At 39.4% G+C, this 21619-nt stretch overlaps 1 protein-coding gene across 7 annotated transcripts; it reads right to left on the reverse strand.

The window, feature by feature from the left end:
- Nucleotides 1-399: 399 nt before the first annotated feature.
- Qng1 (Q-nucleotide N-glycosylase 1) lies at nt 400-16023 on the reverse strand. 7 transcript variants are annotated; one of them, XR_009228454.1, is made up of 6 exons: nt 15504-16022; nt 14756-15015; nt 11259-11454; nt 8580-8796; nt 7096-7166; nt 400-2088 (listed from the first exon to the last, which is right to left on the reverse strand). XR_009228454.1 is itself a non-coding variant. In XM_058585019.1 (5 exons), the coding sequence occupies exons 1-4, from the start codon at nt 15838-15840 to the stop codon at nt 7105-7107; spliced, it is 855 nt and encodes a 284-aa protein (XP_058441002.1). In that variant the 5' UTR covers nt 15841-16023; the 3' UTR covers nt 400-1426; nt 7096-7104. The 7 variants fall into 7 exon arrangements, 5 of the variants coding, with proteins under 5 accessions (XP_058441002.1, XP_058441001.1, XP_058440999.1 ...); XR_009228453.1 differs by having other exon boundaries at nt 7096-8796; nt 15504-16020; XM_058585019.1 differs by lacking the exon at nt 8580-8796 and having other exon boundaries at nt 400-1426; nt 15504-16023.
- Nucleotides 16024-21619: the final 5596 nt, after the last annotated feature.

Genomic DNA, 21619 nt, shown 5'->3' on the forward strand with positions numbered 1-21619 from the left:
GGCACATATTTCAGATTTACACAAAGTGAAAGCAATCCAACAAAAAATGGTCAGTCTTCCTTATCTGTGGTTTCTGCATCCATAGATTGAATCAACCACAAATCAAAAATATTTTGACCTGAACACTTTTTCTTATACTGTATTGTTTAGGGAATAATGATAACTACTACTTATATAACATTTATACTGTATTAGTTATCATAACTAATTTAGAGATGATTTAAAGTTCATGGGAAAATGTGTATAGCTTATATGTAAATATTATCCATTATGCGAGACCTTAAATTAGGGTCTTGGATTTTGATATGGTGGCAGAGAGTGCCCTGGAACCAATCTATCTTGGATATGAAGGAAAATGGAATTATGCCGCAGTCTGGCTGGGCACAAATCACGAGCCACTGAAGCAGGAACAAACTTTATTTTTGAACTGCAGGAAAACACTTCACACAGCTCCCGGGGAATCCTCCCAATGCCACGCGGCTCGTCCAGGAACCCCCAGCCGGAAATATCTCTCCCGGAAATCCCTCCTCCTGCACTTCCCCAACCAATGGGAACTCTCGGGGAATCCCGGGAAATCCCCACGAGAACTCCAAAATAGTGCAAGAACTCAAAAGTTGTGGCAGAGGCGGATAGTAATGCCTCACCTGTCAAGCAATACTGTTGGCAAAATGCCAGGGGCCATACAGACTCGGCCGTGGCTCTCAGCATCTCCCCCTTTTTGTTTAATTAAACAACAAGCAATGTGGCTTAGGGACCGTGCTTGTTAGGCAGTCCAATTCAACATATGGTCCTTACCCGTCATCGGATGAACTGACCTCTAGGCGTCAGCCTCCTGTCTTAGGTTGGTACCACTGCAATTGGATCATACCCGTCACTGACTACCGGTCCAGCATACAGCCATACTTGTGGATAGGCCTTTGCACCAGTGGGGGGGTGAGGTTCTTTGCCTCACCTCTGTTGGCCCCCAAATTTGGCCTTGGTGCCAGTGGGGGGGTGAGGTTCTTTGCCTCACCTCTGTTGGCCCCCAAATTTTAGACCATCACTAGTAGAAGGGAGGAGGATGCAAAATGCCATGACACTAAGCCAATTGAGGGCTCCTTTGAAAAATTGTACCACCGGTGACACCATCAGCAAAAATACTCCAGCACTACCACAATTCGCTGCACCAACAGATAGTTCACAGTGCATACAAGTGATACATAGTCCAGGCAAGTTCTGCAAGCAGTTCAAAGCAGAGGAATCTGTCAATATGTCCATTTCCTCCCAAAGTAAATCGACTCCTTGATTGAGCATTACTTGTTGAGTTATTATTCATTGATGCATCAGTTTATACAGTTTGTTGTGATAACTATCGAAGAAGCTGTAGTTTGGTTTTATCTTTGTCTTCACCAGCACTGGGATGAAGATAGGAATTCTGGCAATGATGCTAAGAAAAAAATTATGTAACATTCCAACAGGCACTAAGAAAACAATTTTTTGAACAATTTACATTATCCTGAACAGAATTATTAAATATAATGAGAAGGAAAGGTGAAAGTAAACAAACAGATCTGTTAACCTCCTTATTTGTTCACATATTAAAACAATTTTCAACAGCTGTTTACCCAATCTAAATTAAACCATTAAAATCACGTGAATAAAAAAATTCGGATCCATTTATTCATGAGCGCTCCTCATATATGATATATGGACATACGCACATACAGACATACAACACAAAACAGAAGTGTGCACACATAACATACAACACATAAGACAATACTAAAGGCCTTGTAGCTTTACCTAGGTGAAATCTCCATTGCAATGCTTAAAAACTCCACAGTCAAAAAATAAAACTGATCAGAAAAACATTAACCTAGGTCTGTATGAGCTCAAAAATAAAATAGAACTTTATGATGTGGGAAAAGGCAAATAATAAAATAAATATTGAAAAAAGCATCCTGGTTAATCACTGTCGCAGATGTAAGAATAGCCAAACTGGAGTTCTGGATATCAGCTGTTATGGATTTGATTCAAATCATCTTCCTTTTGGTCTGTAGAAATTGTTTTAGTTAATCTCTCTGGAATCCAAATCGGCTGCTGTTGTCCCTGTGGAAAAACACAAACAGAACCCCGACTCCAGACAATCACTGGGTCAGGATCTTTCCATTGTCCTGTTAGAATATCCTTCCAAAGTACCTTAGGCTCATGTACATTTTTTGGACACATATGCCTTTCCGCAGCACTAAGCCCTGATGAATCCAAATTTAAAAAGTTTAGAGTAAAAAGGGTTATTTTAAGTTTATCTTTGGGTGATATATACCCCTTTCCAATTCCCTCTTTTTGCTTTAATAAGTACATTTTAATAGTTTGATGAGCTCTTTCAACTATGCCTTGTCCCTGAGGATTGTATGGGATTCCTGTTATATGAGTAATGCCAAATGATGAGCAAAATTGTTTAAAAGAGGTAGAAGTATAACCAGGACCATTATCTGTTTTTAACTGTTTTGGAACGCCCACAGTGGCAAAATTTTGTAAGCAATGAGCTATAACATCTTTAGTTTTTTCTCCAGAATGAAGGGAGCCCATCAAAAATCCGGAAGAAGTATCAACTGTAACATACAAATATTTTAATTTTCCAAATTCTGGCAAGTGTGTGACGTCCATCTGCCAAATATGGTTAGGTATCAGTCCTCTAGGATTGACTCCAAGATTAACTTGTGGTAAAAAGGTCACACAATTTTGACATTGTTTTATTATTTGTCTAGCTTGTTCCTTAGTTATTTTAAAACGCTTTTGTAAAGTATTAGCATTGACATGGAACCTTTTATGAAAATGTGTAGCTTCTTCTAGTGTAGAGAAAATATGTATGTCATGTGTAGTTTTATCTGCTAAATCGTTGCCCAAACTAAGGGCTCCAGGCAATCCTGTATGTGCTCTGATATGTCCTATAAAGAATGGATCTTTTCTGTCCCAGATTAGACTTTGTATAGCAGAAAACAAAGAGAAAACAGTAGAGGAAGGGGAAATCCTGCCAGCATCTTCAAGGGATACTATAGCATTAACTATATACTGACTATCAGAAAATAAATTAAATACAGAATCTTTAAACATCACAAAAGCTTGTAAAACTGCATTAAGCTCTACCTTTTGAGCTGATTGTTTGGGTACTAAAAATGTGAAAGTTTGATCAGGGGTAACTACTGCTGCTGTACCATTATTTGACCCATCAGTGAATACATTTGGAGCATTCATGATAGGGGTTTTTCTTGTCATTTTTGGGAAAACTACAGGATGCGAAGACCAAAAAGACAACAAAGGATTAGGTGGTAAGTGATTATCAAATGAAACATTAGATTTACACATGATTATTGCCCAAGTATTTAACTCATTAGCTAACTCATCAATTTGATCCATAGTATATGGAGTAATAATTTTATTGGGAGAAATTCCAAACACTCCCTTTGCTGCTTTTAATTTCTTTGAGTATTAATTGTCCTACATCCTCAGGATACCTAGTAAGAATAGTGTTAGGAGAATAAGATAAATGTATCCACAATAATGGACCTTCTTGCCAAAATACTCCTGTAGGAATATTTTTTGTTGGTATTACAATAAATAATAAAGGCAAAGTTATATCAATTCTATCCAAATGCATATTTTCCATATATGTTTCAATAATTTTTAATGCCTTTCTTGCTTCAGGCGTTAACATGAGGGGTGAATTTGGATCTGATGGACCTTTTAGGATATCAAATAAAGGTCCCAACTCTCCTGTTGGTATGCCTAGATAAGGCCTTATCCAATTTATGTCTCCTAATAACTTTTGAAAGTCGTTAAGTGATTTGAGTTGATCTACTCGTATTTGAATTTTTGGTGGACGGACCATGGTTGAGGATAATAGAACTCCTAAATAATTAATTGGAAAATTTAATTGTACTTTATTGCTATCTCTAGATTATAATTTTTTAATAAGTTTGTAAGTGTGGCATAACATTCTAGCAATGTGTTTTTATCTTTGTGTGCTAACAATACATCATCCATATAGTGAAATATTTGTAGTTTAGGATTTTGATTTCTAAGTGGCTGGAGTGCTTTGTTAACATAAATTTGACACATAGTTGGGCTGTTAGCCATCCCTTGAGGGAGTACTTTCCATTCATATCTCTGATCAGGACCTTCATGATTCAGTGCAGGGATAGTAAATGCAAAATGTGGACTATCCTCAGGATGAATTGGAATTGAATAAAAACAATCTTTAATTCTATAGCTAAAACGTACCAGGTTTTTGGCAAAGCAGACAATTGACGAATCCCTGATTGAGCAGGTCCCATAATAACCATCTCATTATTAATGGCTCTTAAATCTTGCAATAATCTCCATTTACCAGATTTCTTTTTAATGACAAAAATGGGAGTATTGTAAGGAGATATGGAAGGTTGTATATGTCCCGCCGCTAATTGTTGTTTGACCAGGTCATGGGCTGCTTGTATCTTTTCTTTAGTCAGGGGCCACTGAGGAACCCATACTGGTCTATCTGATTTCCAAGTAATTTTTATTGCCTCAGTGACCCCTTCTGAAAACCCAGTCCATATCTATTTATTCCTTGATCTATTTGAATTGGTGCTGCTATGCCTTGTTCTCCTAATCTTTTTTCTTTCCTGAAACCTTGTCTAGCCCTAATAGTGGGCGCATTTGGATTGATGTTATTTGTTAATGTCAAATCTAATTGATTTAGGACATCTCGTCCCCATAAATTTATAGGAAGATGATCCAATACATATGGCTATATAGTTCCTTCACATCCTTCAGGATCCTTCCAATCTAATACCATTGCACTTCTATGGGGATTAGTTGCCACTCCTAGGCCTCGAAGCGTTTGAGTGGCTTGTTGTAATGGCCAATGTTTTGGCCATTCTTGACGAGAGATGATGCTAAGGTCTGCACCTGTATCCAGTAGCCCATTAAATTCATGTCCTTGAATATTTAGTTTTAGCATGGGGCGAGAATCTAAATTTAAAGACAGCATAGCCCAATCTACACCTGTGGAGCCTAATCCCCTGGAACCTCTTTCTATAGTACTACTGGAAAATTTATCATGTAGGCTGGGTATTATTAATAACTGTGCTATTCTATCTCCTGGTGAAATTACTGATATACCCTTTGGAGAACTAGCTATAATTTTTATTTCACCTTCATAATCGGGATCAATTACCCCGGGACTTATCATAAGTCCTTTTAGCATAGAAGAACTGCGTCCTAACAATAAGCCTACTGTTCCTTGGGGAAGAGGTCCTTTTACTCCTGTGGGAATGATTTGAACTCCCATCTCTGGAGTTAGTACTGCTCTGGCGGAGGCGCAGATGTCCAACCCTGCGCTCCCTCTGGTTCGTCTGATGAGAGATCTGATGGATAATGTGTCCTGGGCACTACCCTGATGGTGTTGCTGGGTTCCTCCATGGTGTTTCTGGGTTCCTCCAGTGCCCCGTACATTTGTGGTCTTGGGCCCCGGAGCATTGGGCCCCCCTGTCCGTTTTTTGGCAATGGAGCCCGATGCCTTTCTCCACGATATCGTGGGTAAACACTTGGTCCTTGTCTGTTTTTTGATAACGGAATACCCTCTATGGTGGTTTGAGAACGGCATTCAGTAGCCCAATGTTTCCCTCTACGGCATCGTGGGCAAATACCCGGTATTCTATTCCTTTGATACCTAGCTTTGTTAAACCCTCCTCCTATGGGGCAACTCCTTTTAAAATGTCCTGTTTGATCACAATTATAGCATGTTTTTGGCCTGGCATCTAAAGCCTGTTGTACTGCTGCTAAGACTTGCCCTTGTTCATTAATGTCTCTACATAATTTAATATATGTGTTTAAATCTTCATGTCTCCATGGTCTAATGACCTCTCTGCAGCAACAATTTGCTTGGTCATAAGCCAGTTGTTTTATAAGTAGCATTGCCTGTTCTTTATCCCCAAAAATTCTGGAAGCTGCTTGAATAAGCCTATCTACAAATTCAGCGTAAGGTTCATTAGTTCCTTGTATTACCTTAGATAATTGACCTTGTAAATCTCCATGCCCCTGTAAAGTTTTCCATGCCCTAACCGCATCTACAGCAATTTGTGCGTATACGCCAGGATCATATTCAATTTGTTGCCGTTGACCCTCATAAGGTCCTTTTCCTAACAACATATCTAGATTTCTTTGAGGGTAACCGGCTGCTGCATTTCGCCTAGCTGTCTCCCTGCAAAATTCCTCATTGGCAACCTTCCATAACAAATATTGTCCTCCATTTAGCACAGATTTACACATACTAGCCCAATCTGCTGGCGTCACGTCCAAGTTGGTAATGGATTCGACCATGCTTACAGTGAACGGTGCTTGAGGACCATAGGTTGTTACAGCCTCCTTTAACTGCTTCACTGTTTTGAAATCTAAAGCATGGTGAATTCGCTGCCCTCCTGCCTGCTCAAGTACAGGGCATGCTAATCTTTGAGGTCCTGTCTCAGGATCCCATCTATCAACTACGGGGTTTGAGGGCCACTCAGCTATCTCCAAGGGGGAGCTGTTGGTTGAATTACACCCTCTGGTGATAGAACGGTGTTAGTAGCAGCCTCCTGTTGTAGCTTTTTCCCTAATAGCTGTTTCTCCTCTAAGCTTTCTTCCTTTAAATTTTCTTCCTCTGTCTGACTAGCTTGAGAGACCTTCTCTTTTGCCTGATCTAAAATGTCTTTCTCCATGGTCTGAACCTCTAACAATTTACTTAACACTCTTTCAGTTTGTTTTTTACTAATTTCTAATCTGTTATAAAGATAACACAACCCAATAAGATAACACAAAACAAAACCGAAACAGAATGAAACAAAAACGGAACAAAAAATCGTTGTATCAATTTTCCTATTTTCTTGATATGTGCATTTGTGGTCTATTTCTATCTCTTCCTCAGGGGCGAACAACTTCAAACCTTGAGCCAACCATTTTTTCCCAATCTGCCTGAGAAAATTCTAGGGATAGGCAGCTTGAAACAAACACAAAACAAATCAAAACAAGAACACATTGTTTTTTTAAAATGGTCACCCATTCTCTCGCCTTCCCTTAGGGGCAAGCAATTTCACTTACCCCGAAGCTTCAGATGTTCCCCGTACGGGCCACCAATTGCTGCAGTCTGGCTGGGCACAAATCACGAGCCACTGAAGCAGGAACAAACTTTATTTTTGAACTGCAGGAAAACACTTCACACAGCTCCCGGGGAATCCTCCCAATGCCACGCGGCTCGTCCAGGAACCCCCAGCCGGAAATATCTCTCCCGGAAATCCCTCCTCCTGCACTTCCCCAACCAATGGGAACTCTCGGGGAATCCCGGGAAATCCCCACGAGAACTCCAAAATAGTGCAAGAACTCAAAAGTTGTGGCAGAGGCGGATAGTAATGCCTCACCTGTCAATCAATACTGTTGGCAAAATGCCAGGGGCCATACAGACTCGGCCGTGGCTCTCAGCAGAATTACTGTAGATATTTCACAAAATCAAGATCTCTTAGAAGGAAGGTGGTAGCAGAAATGGGAAATAAGTGCTTAGTAGGTACTTTGAGTTCTGCAACAGGGAAGTGATAACTTATTGTAAACCTTTTATAATTATATGTGTTAGTCAGGTGTGATGGCATATACCTTGTAATCCCAACAATTCGGGAGGCTGAGGCAGGAATATCACAGGTGTGAGGCCAGCCTCAGCAAATCAGTAAGACCCTGTCTCAAAATAAAAAATAAAAAGGCCTGGGGATATAGTCAGTGGTAAAGTACCCCTGGGTTTAATCGCTAGTACAAAAAAAAAAAAAAAAAGGAGAGAAAAAATTACTGCAAGTTGAAAAAAGCTATCATCAATTGAATGAAGAGAATATTATTACTAAAGATTAATCACACTATAAGGCATGATTACATTTTTAAAATCTAGAATTTAAAGAAAGTATTTAAGTTCCTCTATTATTTCTGTCAACCATATGAGCACAGAAAGAGAAAATATTGTCAAAACTAAGCAGGCACAAAGCCAGGCGCAGTGATGCACACCTCTAACCTCAGTAGCTAGGGAGGGTAAGGCAGGAGGATCTCAAATTCAAAGCCAGCCTCAGCCACTTAGCAAGGGCTCGTCTCTGAAAAAAATATAAAAAAGGGCTGAGGATGTGGCTCAGTGGGTAAGTGTTCTTGGTTCAATCCCTGGTACAAAAAAAAGTAAAAGTTTTTATTTATCATTTATTTATGTATTTTGGTACTAAGGAACTGAACCTAGAGGCACTCTACCACTGAGCTTCACCCCAGCCCTTTAAATTTTTTTAAATTTTATTTTGAGACAGGGTCTTGCTAAGAGGCTGAGGCTGGCCTTAAACTTGGGTCTGCTTGCCTCAGCTTCTCACATTGCTAGAATCATAAGTGTGTACCATCATGCCCAGATAAGGAAAAAAATTTTAAGTGAGATGGGATAATCAATTTTCTTGTCTCCATAACCTTTACAACCTTCTCTTAACATCAAAGCAAAATTGTACAAATAATTATATAATATAAAAATGCAGTTTTCTTTGGATCAGTTTGCTTAGGGTCAATAATATATGCACCGTGTACGATGAAATGGAATTCCTTTCATATCTTCCCTATGGTCACGGGCATAGTCCCATAAGTAAAAATCCAGAAGAATGGAATTGATCTCTCTATTAGGCTTTTCACCCTTTTTTTCAATAAGTTCCAGAAGACAATCCCGGATCAATTCAACACACCACAGGGAGCACCCTCTGATTTCCACCTCCTGCTTATCCCCATATGAAAGCATTTCTCCTGCAAGGGTTAAAAAAATGGAGAGAAAAAAAATATTTTCTAAACTCAGACATTAGTGCAAAATTACAAATTTATATTTCACAAGGACTGGATGGCTTGTTTCTCTCAATATTCCCAGGACCTAGAATAGCAAGCACCTTGCACATACTTGCTCCCTAAATAAACATTTGTTATTGAAGATGAAATAATTCTAAATTTAAAAATATGACAGCAAGCCGGGCTCAGTGGCACACGCCTGTAATCCCAGCAGCTTGGGAGGTTGAGGCAGGAGGATCGTGAGTTCAAAGCCAGCCGCAGCAAAAGTGAGGTGCTTAAGCAACTCGGTGAGACCCTGTCTCTAAATGAAATACAAAAGAGGGCTAGGGATATGGCTCAGTGGTTGAGTGCTCCTGAGTTCAATTCCCGGTATCTATCTATCTATCAATCAATCAATCAATAAAATAAAATATGACAGCAAAAAAAAAAAAAAAAAGAGAGAACAGAAAAGAAAAAAGAAAGAATAAAAGGAAAGAGAAAAGATGAAAACAAGTCTGATTTTTTTTAGGGGTTGGGAATATAGCTCAGTTGGTAGAAAGCTTGCCTAGCATGCATGTAGCCCAGAGTTCCATCCCCAGCACCACAAATAATAATAAATCAACAAATAAAAAATAAAAAATGATTATTTATTTATAATTATTGATTTATTAGTAACATATTAAGTTATTAGTAACCACAAATAATAAATTAAATTGTTAATTATTTAATAATTTGATAATTATTAGATCATTTAACAATTATTAATTATATAAATAATTATAGATTATTAAATTAATAATTATTTGTGGTTATTATTAATTTATTATTATTATTTTTGAAGGATTTAAAAGTGGGTTACCAGGGAAAAAAATACTATTTCAAATTTTGAAAGACTCTGTGGCCCAATAAACAGGATCTTTCTCCCTTAGCTGGCTGAATACTGTCTTGGGGACATCATAGGTGCATCAGGAAAAATGCAGGATATCAAAGTTGTTAACCTGAGCATAGAAAATCATCACTGTTGTTTGGATTCGGGATCCTTGAGTTAGCTCTGCCTGAATATGGAGCTACAATCTTACGTAAGACCCCCAGTCTATTCAGTACCTATCTCCAGGATATATCTAATTCTGAAGGGTGGGCATTGGCTGCCACTGAAAATACAGTACAGTTCATCAACTCAAATGCCTACGGGGATCAGACATTGTAAACTGCCTAAAGTACTGTTCAGGCCAAACAAAATACACCTACAGGCTATATTTGGCTTCTGGCCACCAATCTGCAATCTTGCACAGAGTTTTACAATATACATGAAGCCCTGTCATTCACCAAAAGCTGGGGAGAGGCAAGGAAGATTCCTAAGAATCTTTAGAAGGAGGAAGGTCATGCCAACACCATAATTTTAGATTGCTGGCCTCCAGAACATTTCTGTTATTCTGTTATTTAGTCTCCCAAAGCAGCAGGATTACAAATGTGCACCACCAAGCACGGCTCAAAGAAATGTATTGTTTGTTTTAAAATAATTTTTACACAAACTTCAACACAATTTACCTATTTTATATACAATAATAGCCCCAGTCTTTTTTTTTTTTTTTTGGTACTGAGGATTGAATTCAGGGACACTCAATCACTGAGCCACATTCCCAGCCCTTTTTTTTTTTTTTTTTTAATTTAAATTCAGAGACAGGATCTGGCTAAGTTGGCCAGGCTAAGTTGCCACCTTTTTTTCTCAGCCTCCCAAGTAGCTAAGATTTCAGACATGACTCACCATGTCTGGCTATGCCCCCAGTCTTGATATCAAAAATTATATCTGGGGATGGGGGATATAGCTCAGTTGATAGAGCACTTGCCTCGAATGTGCAAGGCCCTGGGTTCAATCCCCAGCACCACAAAAACAAAACAGCTACTTGGGAGACTGAGGATTGCAAGTTTGAGGCCAGTCTTGGCAACTTAGTGAGACCATGTCTCCAAAGGGGGAAAAAAAAATATCCAGTAATGTTGAATAGACAAGAGTAGAGAAGGGAGTCATTTGTGCAAGATAAAGATAAATCAGTGGGGATGATGTTACAGCCTTCTGACTCAAAGTTCTGTAAATATTACCTATCTCTCATTCCACCCTTTATATTAATATGCAGTGTCCTCTTCAGCTAAATTAATGCTCCTCAAATATTACACCTATACTGTATATCTCCTTGTACCATAAATTTAGGTTTATTTTATTAGGCTCTTGTAATGTTCCAATAGCACAATTTTCAACAATATCCACACTTCATAGTATAAACAAGAAGAGCCATTTTTCCTATATTTCAATTGCCCTTACATTTTTCTTCACATATATTTTTAACAATAGTGCCTTTTTTTTTTTTAAGTAGAGTTTTTTTTTGTGAAAGAAACTAAACAGATTTAACAACAATGTACAGAATAACAAATAATGAGCTAAAGTTGCAAACCTTTAAGAAGCTTCTTCAGTAGTTCATTAGAGTATTTCAGGGCTCCAAGGTAAACAAGAATCTGAGGTAATCTATAGTCAGCAAACATAGTGATACTGGAGATATCCTTAAAGAAGCCATCTCCTTTTCCTTCTAACACACTCCATGTGTCTGCCACAAGGATTTGGGCTCGTTTATAAAAAGAAATTCTTTTCCCCTGATGAATGGAGAAGATATAAATGTTACCAGGGCATCTGAAAGCTTTATAAATGCTATTTTTTTAAATATTTATTTTTTAGTTATAGGTGGACACATATCTTTATTTTATTTTTATGTGGTGCTGAGGATCGAACCCAGTGCCTCATGCGTGCTAGGTGAGCACTCTACCTCTGAGCCAAAATCCCAGCTCTTATAAATGCTATTTTTAAAAAGACACATGTGCCAGGTGCCATGGTACACACCTGTAATCCCAGCAACTTGGGAGGCTAAAGCAGGAGGATCACAAGTTTGAGGTCAATCTCAGAAATTTAGTGAGGCCCTAAGCAATCGAGTGACACCCCCATCTCAAAAAAATAAATAAATAACTTAAAAAATAAAAAAGGCTATGAATGTAGCTAGCTGAATGATAAAGTGCTCCTAAGTTCAATCCCCAATATCAAAAAAAAAAAAAAAAAGAAGAAGAAGAAGAAGCCGGGTGCAGTGGCGCACACCTGTAATCCCAGTGGCTTGGGAGGCTGAAGCAGGAGGATTTCGAGTTCAAAGCCAGCCTCAGCAATTTAGTGAGGCACTGAGCAATTCAGTGCTTAGTGATACTTAAGAGATGCTGTCTCTAAATAAAATTACAAAATAGGGCTGGGGATGTGTATCAGTGGTCGAGTTCCCCTGAGTTCAATCCTCAGTACCCGCCCCCCCAAAAGAAAAAAGTTGTTTCTTCAAGAGCAGAATAGTCTTGCTTTTAGAATTTATAGAAAACAGGACAGGGATTGTGGCTCAGTGGTACAGTTTTTACCTAGCATGCATGAGGAACTGGGTTCAAACCTCAGCACCACATAAAAATTAAATAAATAAATAAATATATAAAAGAATTTATAGAAAACAAAAGAATCTAACATAGTTATCTCTCTTACTCAAAATTTGCTTCCTATTTCAAAGAACATAAAATATAAATTATGTAATCCCGGTACTATTTGGTATTGTTTTTCAATAACATTACTTCATATGCATATTTTAGTTTCACTATAATTCAAGGTTTTTTTTTTTTTTTTTTAGTACTGGAAATTGACCCCAGTGTTACTTTATCACATTACATTCAAGCCCTTCTTATTTTTTTAAGATGAGTTCTCACTAAATTGCCCAAGCTGGCCTTTACTTGTGATCCTTCTGCCTGAGCCTCCTGAGTAATTCAGGTTACAGGCATGAGCCACATCGCCTGACCCCAACTAGTTATTATTTTTAACATGTAGATAGTAGTTTTTTGAAAAGTTTAAAACTTTAGTTTAAATATGTGTGTGTGTGTGTGTGTGTGTGTCTGTATCTGATTGCAACATAATTCATGTTAACTTTTTCTTATGGGGGAGGGGTACTTGGGATTGAACCCAGAGATGCTTTACCTCAGAGCCCAAAACCCTGATCCTTTTTATTTTTTATTCACTTGCTGGCTTGGAACTTGTGATCTTCCCGCCTCAGCCTCCTGATCACTGGGATTACAGGTGTGCACCACCATGCCCAGCAAGAATTCTTCAGTGTGTTTGTTGTTGTTACACTTGGGAAATTTTTCGTAAAACCTTATGAGCACTCATGAGAAATGGTTCCTGTGTCAATATTCATTTTAAAATGCATCTGCCTTGGGCTGGGGATGTGGCTCAAGCGGTAGCGCACTTGCCTGGCATGCGCAGGGCGCTGGGTTCGATCCTCAGCACCACATAAAAATAAAATAAAGATGTTGGGTCCACCGAAAACTAAAAAATAAAAATATTTAAAAATTCTCTCTTTAAAATAAATAAATAAAATGCATTTGCCTTAAAATTAATCAACTTCTTGGTAAATGAAATAGAAACTCTACAAAAATAATTCACATGGGGCTGGGGCTGTAGCTCAGTGGTAAAGCACTTGCCTCACATGCGTGAGGCACTGGGTTCAATCCTCTGTATCATGTAAAAATAAGTAAAGATACTGTATGTTCATCTACAACTAAAAAAATATTTAAAAAAAAAATTCACCTTTCGCCACAAAACAAAAAAGACAACTTGTAAGTAAACAAACTACACAGTGCTCTCAATTCATTCCATCCTAAAGTCATGTTAATTTTTAATCCTGATCCTTGCTATACTACAACCATGTTGATTTTGGAATACATGGATTACCAGCCACATGACTGGCAGATGGATTTCTTTTACATACTGTTCATCATAATTAGCCTCAATGATGGACCAAGGAACTTGATTCATAATTTCTGAAATGACATACTTTGAAGACATAGATGAATTTCAAAGTAACCTTTGCATTATCAAAATAAAACAGAATGGAATTCAGCAGTGGCCTACAGACTCTGTTCTAGGAACTGCCTCTCTGCCCCATCCATTCCCAGCAGCAGTACTGAGCTGGTCATAATCTGTGCCAGTTCAATCAGTTTTTGTCCAGGAGTTTTAGAATTGGCATGGAGAAAAAGTATCTCTCTCCTTCTTTCTGTCCAGTGGCCAAAGAAATAAGATGCAAATAATGCAAAGACATTAACCTTTAGTTTTTTCACTGCATGGAGAAAGTTAGTCTACAGATACATGGAGTTAACAGAGGCAAAGATGAGAGGCTGAATGCTGCTGGCATTTGAATCCCTAATCTGGTATGTTCCTATCCCAAACACCCATCTAAAGATTCTTGCTTAAGTTTTTTCTAGTTTTGTATGTGTGTGTGTGACCTGCAATTTAAAAAATCTTGGCTGGACATGGTGGTGTACACCTGTAATCCCAGTGGCTTGGCAGGAGGATCACAAGTTCAAGGCCAGCCTCAGCAATTTAATGAGGCCCTAAAAGATTTAGCAAGACCCTCTCTCAAAATAAAAAATAAAAAGGGCTGTGGCTCAGTGGTTAAGCATCCCTGGTGTTCAATCCCCAGCATTTAAAAAAAAAAAATTAACTTTTTGTACAATAAACAAATAATATTGTGAAAGCATACTGTGTATGAAAAAGAAAATACATAGTATATATATATATATATATATATATATATATATATATACACACACTGAACTTTGCAAGAAATTGTTTGTTTGTTTTACTGGGGATTGAACCCAGGGACACTTTACCACTGAGCTACATCACCAGTCCTTTTTTTAATTTTTTTTATTCGAGACAGGTTTCATTACCATCCTCCTGCCTCAGCCTCTCCAGTTGCTGTGATTTCAGGCGTTTACCACCACACCTGGTGTAAGCTTTTATTCTTAAAATGAATTCTGGAAGAAAAAGAATTAATACTGAGAGAACTATTAAAACTTCTTAAATGCTAAACAAACAAAAACACACCTCAAACTGAGTCACATCTCTATATGAAGGAAAATTTTCAACGACCAAGTGCATTAACTTCTGTGCACTTTTTTCACTTTTTCTGATACAATTAATAAAAGAGCCTCCAAACTTCTCCAGTAGAATTTTCCCGGTTTCATTGAGAATCCGATGCCTCTCTTCTATTAAAGGCATGGATACATCTGTGTCGGAACGAAATATATGCTGAACCTGATCCAGGGTCACTGTGGCATAGTAGGAGGCACTAGTTATTGGTATTCCTTTAGAGAGAAAATAGTAAAAAAAAATCAGAGGAACAATGTCATGCTTTGAGAATTCAGCAGACCCTTGGTTTTATAACATGCAATTATGTAAAACCAAGTGCTGCAGAAATGCATAAAATAGCAATCAAACGCAAAACCTTCATTTTCTACTACTTATTCCCCATTTCTAACTATTGTAATGTAACATCACATGCATTTTGACTACGTTTCATAATATCTGTCCCTTTGTTCTTCAGGTGTCACTAAAGTGGCATTCTTTTTCCTATGGTGAGATACTAAAAGCATGTTATTTTCCATTGAATATGCTTCTTCTCTTGCTTTTATATTAAGCAGAGAGACTAGCAAGGAAGAACTTCAAGATCGCCCTAACGTATAATTCTAACACCCAACCCGCTCCTTGACACCCGCCCCTGAACCCCCCACCCCCGTCCCAGAGAACTAAAACCTCAAAGGCTGCCGGGTCCAACCGCGAGCAGGACACCAACCTTCGTCCAGGGCTCTGTTAACTGCGGCGCACAGGGACCAGTACCCACTGTAGGTCTTCCCCTTGTACGTTACCAGACACTTGTGCTCATCCCGCTCCGACCAAAAGGAGAAGTTGAGCGTGTCTACCACAAACACCCAGTTGACCGCGGCCTCATCGGCGGCCCTGGGGTTCAGCTCGTGAAGAGTTTTCCACCCTTCCACGCGTAACTCCGGCCCCGAGGCCTTGGCAAGCAGCAGTTCGGCCACCCTCCGCACGCCTTCGCTATCAATGAACACATCCTGACTATTTTCTGCAATAAATCTAGCGGACTCTCTAGGAGTTAGGAGGACGTCCATTCCGTCCCTCTCCTTTACTACTGGGAATGACGCTTTGGACTTTGGGTCCGCCAAACTCTTCCCCCTCTACAGAGGACAAAGTCCTGGGTCCCGCCCTCCCCGAGAGTGGCAAGGAGAACTGCGAGCAGACCAGTTGCAGGTTCCCTCCCCTAGCACTCTCAAGACAAGGAACCGTGGAAACCGTGAGGCCAGGCGCAGGGTAGAGGCCACAGGCACTTCCGGGAAAGTGGCCCCACTTTCGCTCGGGAGCGCGCCCAGGCCTCGCTTCCGGTTCTGAAGGTCCGGAAACCGTCTGGAAGGGTACGTCGCGCGCCGGCAGGGAGTCGTCCACCCTCGGACGTGAGGCTCCGCCATTTTGTGCCTCCTTCCACACCCGCTTTAGCCGGGTGGGACACGAACGCTGGGGTTCGCCGCCCTTTCGGGTAGCGTTTACTCCAACTGTTGTACCGCGATGCTCTCACCTGGCTCCCGCCCCATTTTTTTCCCCGTGGGTCAAAATCTGGGTGAGATGCCCTCGGCGCCACCCCGCATCTCGGTTCCTTGGCTGCGACAAGCATCGTGGCAGTCGATCTGACTTACCTGGACCCAGTCATCCCCAGTTCGTTCGATACCGAGCTGCGGTTCCCCTTTCCCAGTCCCTAGGCAGGGGGCTCCCTTCTTTTACTGAATTCCTGGCCTATTTGGAGGTCTGATAAACATTTAGGATTAGTTGGAAGGCTTGGGAAAACAGATGAGGACACAAATGTATTAAATTGTTAACGTTTTATTCCTGTGCTTAATTACTAAATCTCAATCTCGTCGGGGTAATGACAGAGCGGCTGTAGTGATTCCCGTTTTGCAAATGAAGCTGGATGGTTTCGGTAATCTGCCGCCATCCCAGCAATGATTATGGCTGAGGCTCAACGCTTGGTTAATCAGTCTTCCCAAGTGAAGGGCATTATATGAGTCCATTACCAATACCATTCTAGTAATAACTATCGATGGCCCTACTGAGGAGACATAGGGCTGGGGATATAGCTCAGTTGGTAGAGTGCTTGCCTTGCATGCACAAGGCCCTGGGTTCATCCCCAGCACCCCCCAAAAAAAGTTTACTGAGGAGACATTAATAAATGAAAAAAGTATTGCCTTTGAACTTTATTAGCTGGGCCCGTTGTTGCACACCTGTAATCTCAGTTTCTCGGGAGGCTGAGACAAGAGGATTGCAAACTCAAGCCAAGCCTCAGAAGTTTAGCAAGACCCTGTCTCAAAATAAAAAAAGGGCCGGGGATTGTAGCTCTGGTACAAGGCCCCTGGATTAAATCTCCATGTAAGGAAAAAAAAAAAGAAAAACATCAACAGCAGCAAAACAAAAACAACCTCTTCATTAACAGATATAGGAGTCAATTTAATGATGATCCAAATTAACCTGGTGATTAACCCGGCTCAGCCCTTTTTGGTTTTGAGATAGGGTCTCATTATCCAGGCTGGCCTCGATTTTTGTGATTCTCCTTCCTTCTCGACCTACCACATTAGCTGAGATTATTGGTGTGTGCCACAGCACTGGATTGAAGTAATCCTCTAAGTAATCTCTAAACTTGCATTTTAAAGGTTAACAAAGAAGTATGATTCTGTGTTTCTATCACATTTTCCCCCTCCCAAATAGTATCCAAATTAGATTATTACAGTCATCAAGAGAACCATCATTGGGCTGGGATTGTAGCACAGTGGTAGAGTGCTTGCCTAGCATGTGTGAGGCACTGGGTTCAATCCTCAGCACCACATAAAAATAAAATAAAGGTCCATCAATAACTAAAAAACAATTTTAAAAAAAGAGAACCATCATTCTCAGGAGCTAAATTAAATGTCAAGCTCTTGGCAACAATTGTTGCTATATCTTCAGTTTTCTGTAATGAATAGGCTATGGCAGGTAACTAAAGAAATAGAGGGTTTATGAGGTATTGTTGAGGAAAAGTTGTAAAGGTTGGTTAGAGGCGAGGCACAGTGGCACACGCCTAAAATCCCAGCAGTTAGGGAGGCTGAGGCAGGAGGATCTCAAGTTCAAAGCCAGACTCAGCAGTTTAGTGAGGCTCTAAGCAATTCAGTAAGACCTTGTCTCTAGATAAAATACAAAAAAGGGCTGGGGATGTGGCTCAGTAGTTAAGTGCCTCTTGGTTCAATCCCCAGTACCAAAAAAAAAAAAAAAAAAAAAAGTTTGCTAGAGCTATGGATGGACAATAGACACTGCTAGAGGAGAAAGTGTAGTTTCTCTTATATGCAGATGGAGTTATTTAGAAAAGTAACATTTTAGGACACAACTAATTTGCTTCCCTTGTGTTACCTTTTTATCACTGTGACCAAAATACCCTCCCTATAAGAACAACTTAAAGGAGAAAAAATGTATTTTGGCTCATGGTTTCAGAAGTTCTGACCATGAATTTCTGACTATAGTGGTCTTGAGTTCATTCTTCTGGGCCCAAGGTGAGGGAGAACAGCATGGTGGAGGATGTGACAGAGGATTGCTACTCCATTCATGGCAGCCAGGAAGGAAAGAGGGGAAAAAGGGAGAGAAAGGGTGCAGGGAGGGAGAATGAGAGAGAAAGAAATATACTAAACAAAAAATCATTTGAACAGTTATGAAAAGTTCACAGGGTGGAAGAAAGGGCAGGACAACCAGACTCAAAAACAGAAACCAAGCAGTTTTAGACTATTGAAAACAGTAACTGCTTGAAGTTCTCTCATAGTAGAGCTGCTGAAAAATACTGTAATTATTACAACTTGCTTGCATCATTCTGCCAAGATTGGAAAAAGAGACTGATTGGCCAAACCTATGTCTTTACCTTTTGGGTAGTAGAGGCCCTTCAAGGACTAGGATTGCTCTCTTTCATGCAACGGGAAAAGAAAAATTCCACAGAAAAACGTGTGAGAAACTGATGCTATATTTTTAATAAAATTGTAATTCATCCCTTTGGCATTCAAACAGTTTTGCTCTCATACATATACTTTCAAAAAACGTCCTGCCTAGGGTGGGAGGGAAAGGGAAGGGGAAAGGGATTAGCAAGGATGGTGGAATATGATGGTCATCATTATACAAAGTACATGTATGAAGTTGAATTGGTGTCAACATACCTTATATACAGAGATATGAAAAATTGTGGTATATATATGTATTAAGAATTGTAATGAAAAAAAGTACATATATAATGGCATAAATTGACGTAAATGTTCATGCTTAGATACGAAAAATTATGCTCTATATGTATAATAAGGATTGTAATGCATTCCACTGTTGTCATGTATTTAAAAAAAAAAAAAAGTCCTGCCTAATATAACACAATTATTCCATTTATTTACTTATTTATTCATACATACATACTGGGGATTGAGCCCAGCCAGGTACACCCTTCCACTATGCTACAGCCCAAAGCCCCCCCTTTAAAAATTTTTTTTTTTAGTTATAGGACACAATATCTTTATTTATGTTAATATGGTGCTGAGGATTGAACCCAGTGCCTCACATGTGAGGCAAATGCTCTGTCTCTGATCCACAAACCCAGCCCCACAGACCCAAGCCCTTTTTTTTTTTTATTCTGAGATAGGGTGTCTTGCTAAACTTCCCTGAACTTGACATCCTCCAGTCCTCCTGCCTGACCCTCCTGAGTTTCTTGGGCCACCAAGTCCAATTCTGAAACAATTTTGAAAGGTTTTGGTGACTATAACTTTTATTTCCCTCACACTTAATAAATTTGGGAATTTGGAGATGAATATGAATTTGAAGGACCAGGGAAAAAATGGAGGATAAACTATTGGGTGAGAAGACGGGAAATTCTCATGGATTCTAGACAAAAAGTGAGGTAGGGATTAGAGAAGTTTGAAGTCATAAGGTAGTGGCATACTAATATATAATCCTGTTGATGGTGTCTGTTACTCGGTTTGCAAAGAGGGGAACCCATCTCCATGAAACATTGGCATTTTTAATTTATTTTGGTACCAGGTATCGAACCCAGGGTTGCTTTACCACTGAGCTACATCTCCATCCTTTTTGAGACAGTCTTGCTAAATTGCTAAGACTGATCTCAAATTTATGATATTCCTGCCTCAGCCTCCCCAGTTAATGGAACTACAGACATGTGCCCAGTGACATCTTATTTCCCAATGTGTATTTGTACACATAATCACCTCAACTCAGATTCTCTCCATTGTAAATAGACAAATTTATACTGTCTAGGCTTTCTCCAGTCATCTCCTTTTCCTTACATCAAATTTCTTCTCTAACTGCAAATGTTGAGGCCTGGTTGGATAAATTATGTCCATTTGTGTACACAGGCTCTGACAAGGTCTACATTTGTTCAGCTGCTGAAAGGAGCAGTCAGCAGCAGAATTTTGGATCCCAGACAGGGACAGTGGCACATGCCTTATAATCCCAGCTCCTTGGGAGGCTGAGGCAGGAGGATGGCATGTTCAAAGTCAGTCTCAGCAACTAAGATCCTCTGCAATTTAGTAAGACCCTGTTTTTTTTGTAAGACATTTTTTAGTTGTAGTTGGATACAATATTTTTATGGGGTGCTGAGGATCAAACCCAGGGCCTCGCCTGTGCTAGGTGAGAGCTCTACCACTGAGCCACAACCCTAGCCCTGACCCTGTCTTAATATAAGGAGGAAAAGGAAAAAAAAAAAAAAAAGGATTGGGGATGTAGCTCTGTGATAAAGCACCTCTGGACAACTCACTCCCCAGTACAAAACAAAAAAACAACAATTTGGGGTTCACTTTTTTTTTTCCTTTTTCTGGAGACTGAACCCAAAGGTGCTTATACCACTGAGCTACATCTCCAGTCCTGTTTTGAGACAGGGTCTCAATAAGTTGTTGAGGCTGGCCTGAACTTGCTGTCCTCCTGCTTCAGCCTCCTGAGGTGTTAGCATTGCAGGCCTGTGCCACTGCATCCACCTGGAGCCCTAGATGTTGGATTTGAAATACTGGGATTTTTTTAAAACTCTATCTCACAGTACTATTTTTGGTATTGTTCTACCAGAGTCACCATTTCCTCCCACCCCAGCCTTTTTAAAAAAAAAAATTTTGCAGTGCTGGCGATAGAACCCAAGGTCTTGCACATGCCAAGCAAGTGAAGGCTTATAGGTATTTTAGCGATATGTGAATCAGGAACTGCAGTTACTCTACATTATCTCCAATGTTCTCAAACATTAAACTAGAATTTTTCTAAAAGATATTTAAAGCAGGCAGAATTGCACTCTTAGGCTTAAACAAAGTGGAAGCTCAACTACTAGAATTTTACCTATCACCCCTACACCAAGTTTAACTTATAAACTCCCGAAAAGTACTTCACATACACAAAACACATTTTATATTTTTATATATATATATATATGTAACACACACACACACATATATATATATATAAAATTTAAGATTACTGTTATTTCCCTACAAGAGGAATGCTTCAACAGATTTTACAATGTCAATCAACCTTCTCATTCGGGTACACATCAAATCTAGCATCATGGGAGTTTTATTTGGAAATGAATTTTGGACTATCAATACAAATGCCAAGACACTACACAAAACATCCACAGGAACTTTTTTTTTTCATTTTTTTTGAATTGTTCACAAACATTTCCTACATAATCCAACATACAACAGAGAAATGATACATCTTTTCTTTCAATTTGCATACAATGGAAAAACAAGTGTGTATATATATATTTTTTACAAAGTTTAACTAATAGACACTAGCAGGTTGACAATTTAAAGTCTATAGTTGAGAAATTATCTAAGAAAAATAATCAGA

The sequence above is a fragment of the Marmota monax genome, unplaced genomic scaffold (assembly GCF_021218885.2).
Source record: "Marmota monax isolate L192 unplaced genomic scaffold, Marmota_monax_Labrador192_F-V1.1 WCK01_AAM20220418_F8-fsc00336, whole genome shotgun sequence".
NCBI classification, from domain to species: Eukaryota; Metazoa; Chordata; class Mammalia; order Rodentia; family Sciuridae; genus Marmota; species Marmota monax.

What these genes read in the sequence shown, in the direction of transcription:
- Qng1 (XM_046462438.2), bottom strand. Translation starts at nt 15,840, where the DNA reads ATGGACGTCCTCCTAACTCCTAGAGAGTCCGCTAGATTTATTGCAGAA. An exon ending in GAGATGTGACTCAGTTTGAG is followed by an intron (nt 11,455 to 14,755) that starts GTGTGTTTTTGT and finishes TCCATTCATCAG; the next exon opens with GGGAAAAGAATTTCTTTTTA. An exon ending in ACTGAAGAAGCTTCTTAAAG is followed by an intron (nt 8,797 to 11,258) that starts GTTTGCAACTTT and finishes TAACCCTTGCAG; the next exon opens with GAGAAATGCTTTCATATGGG.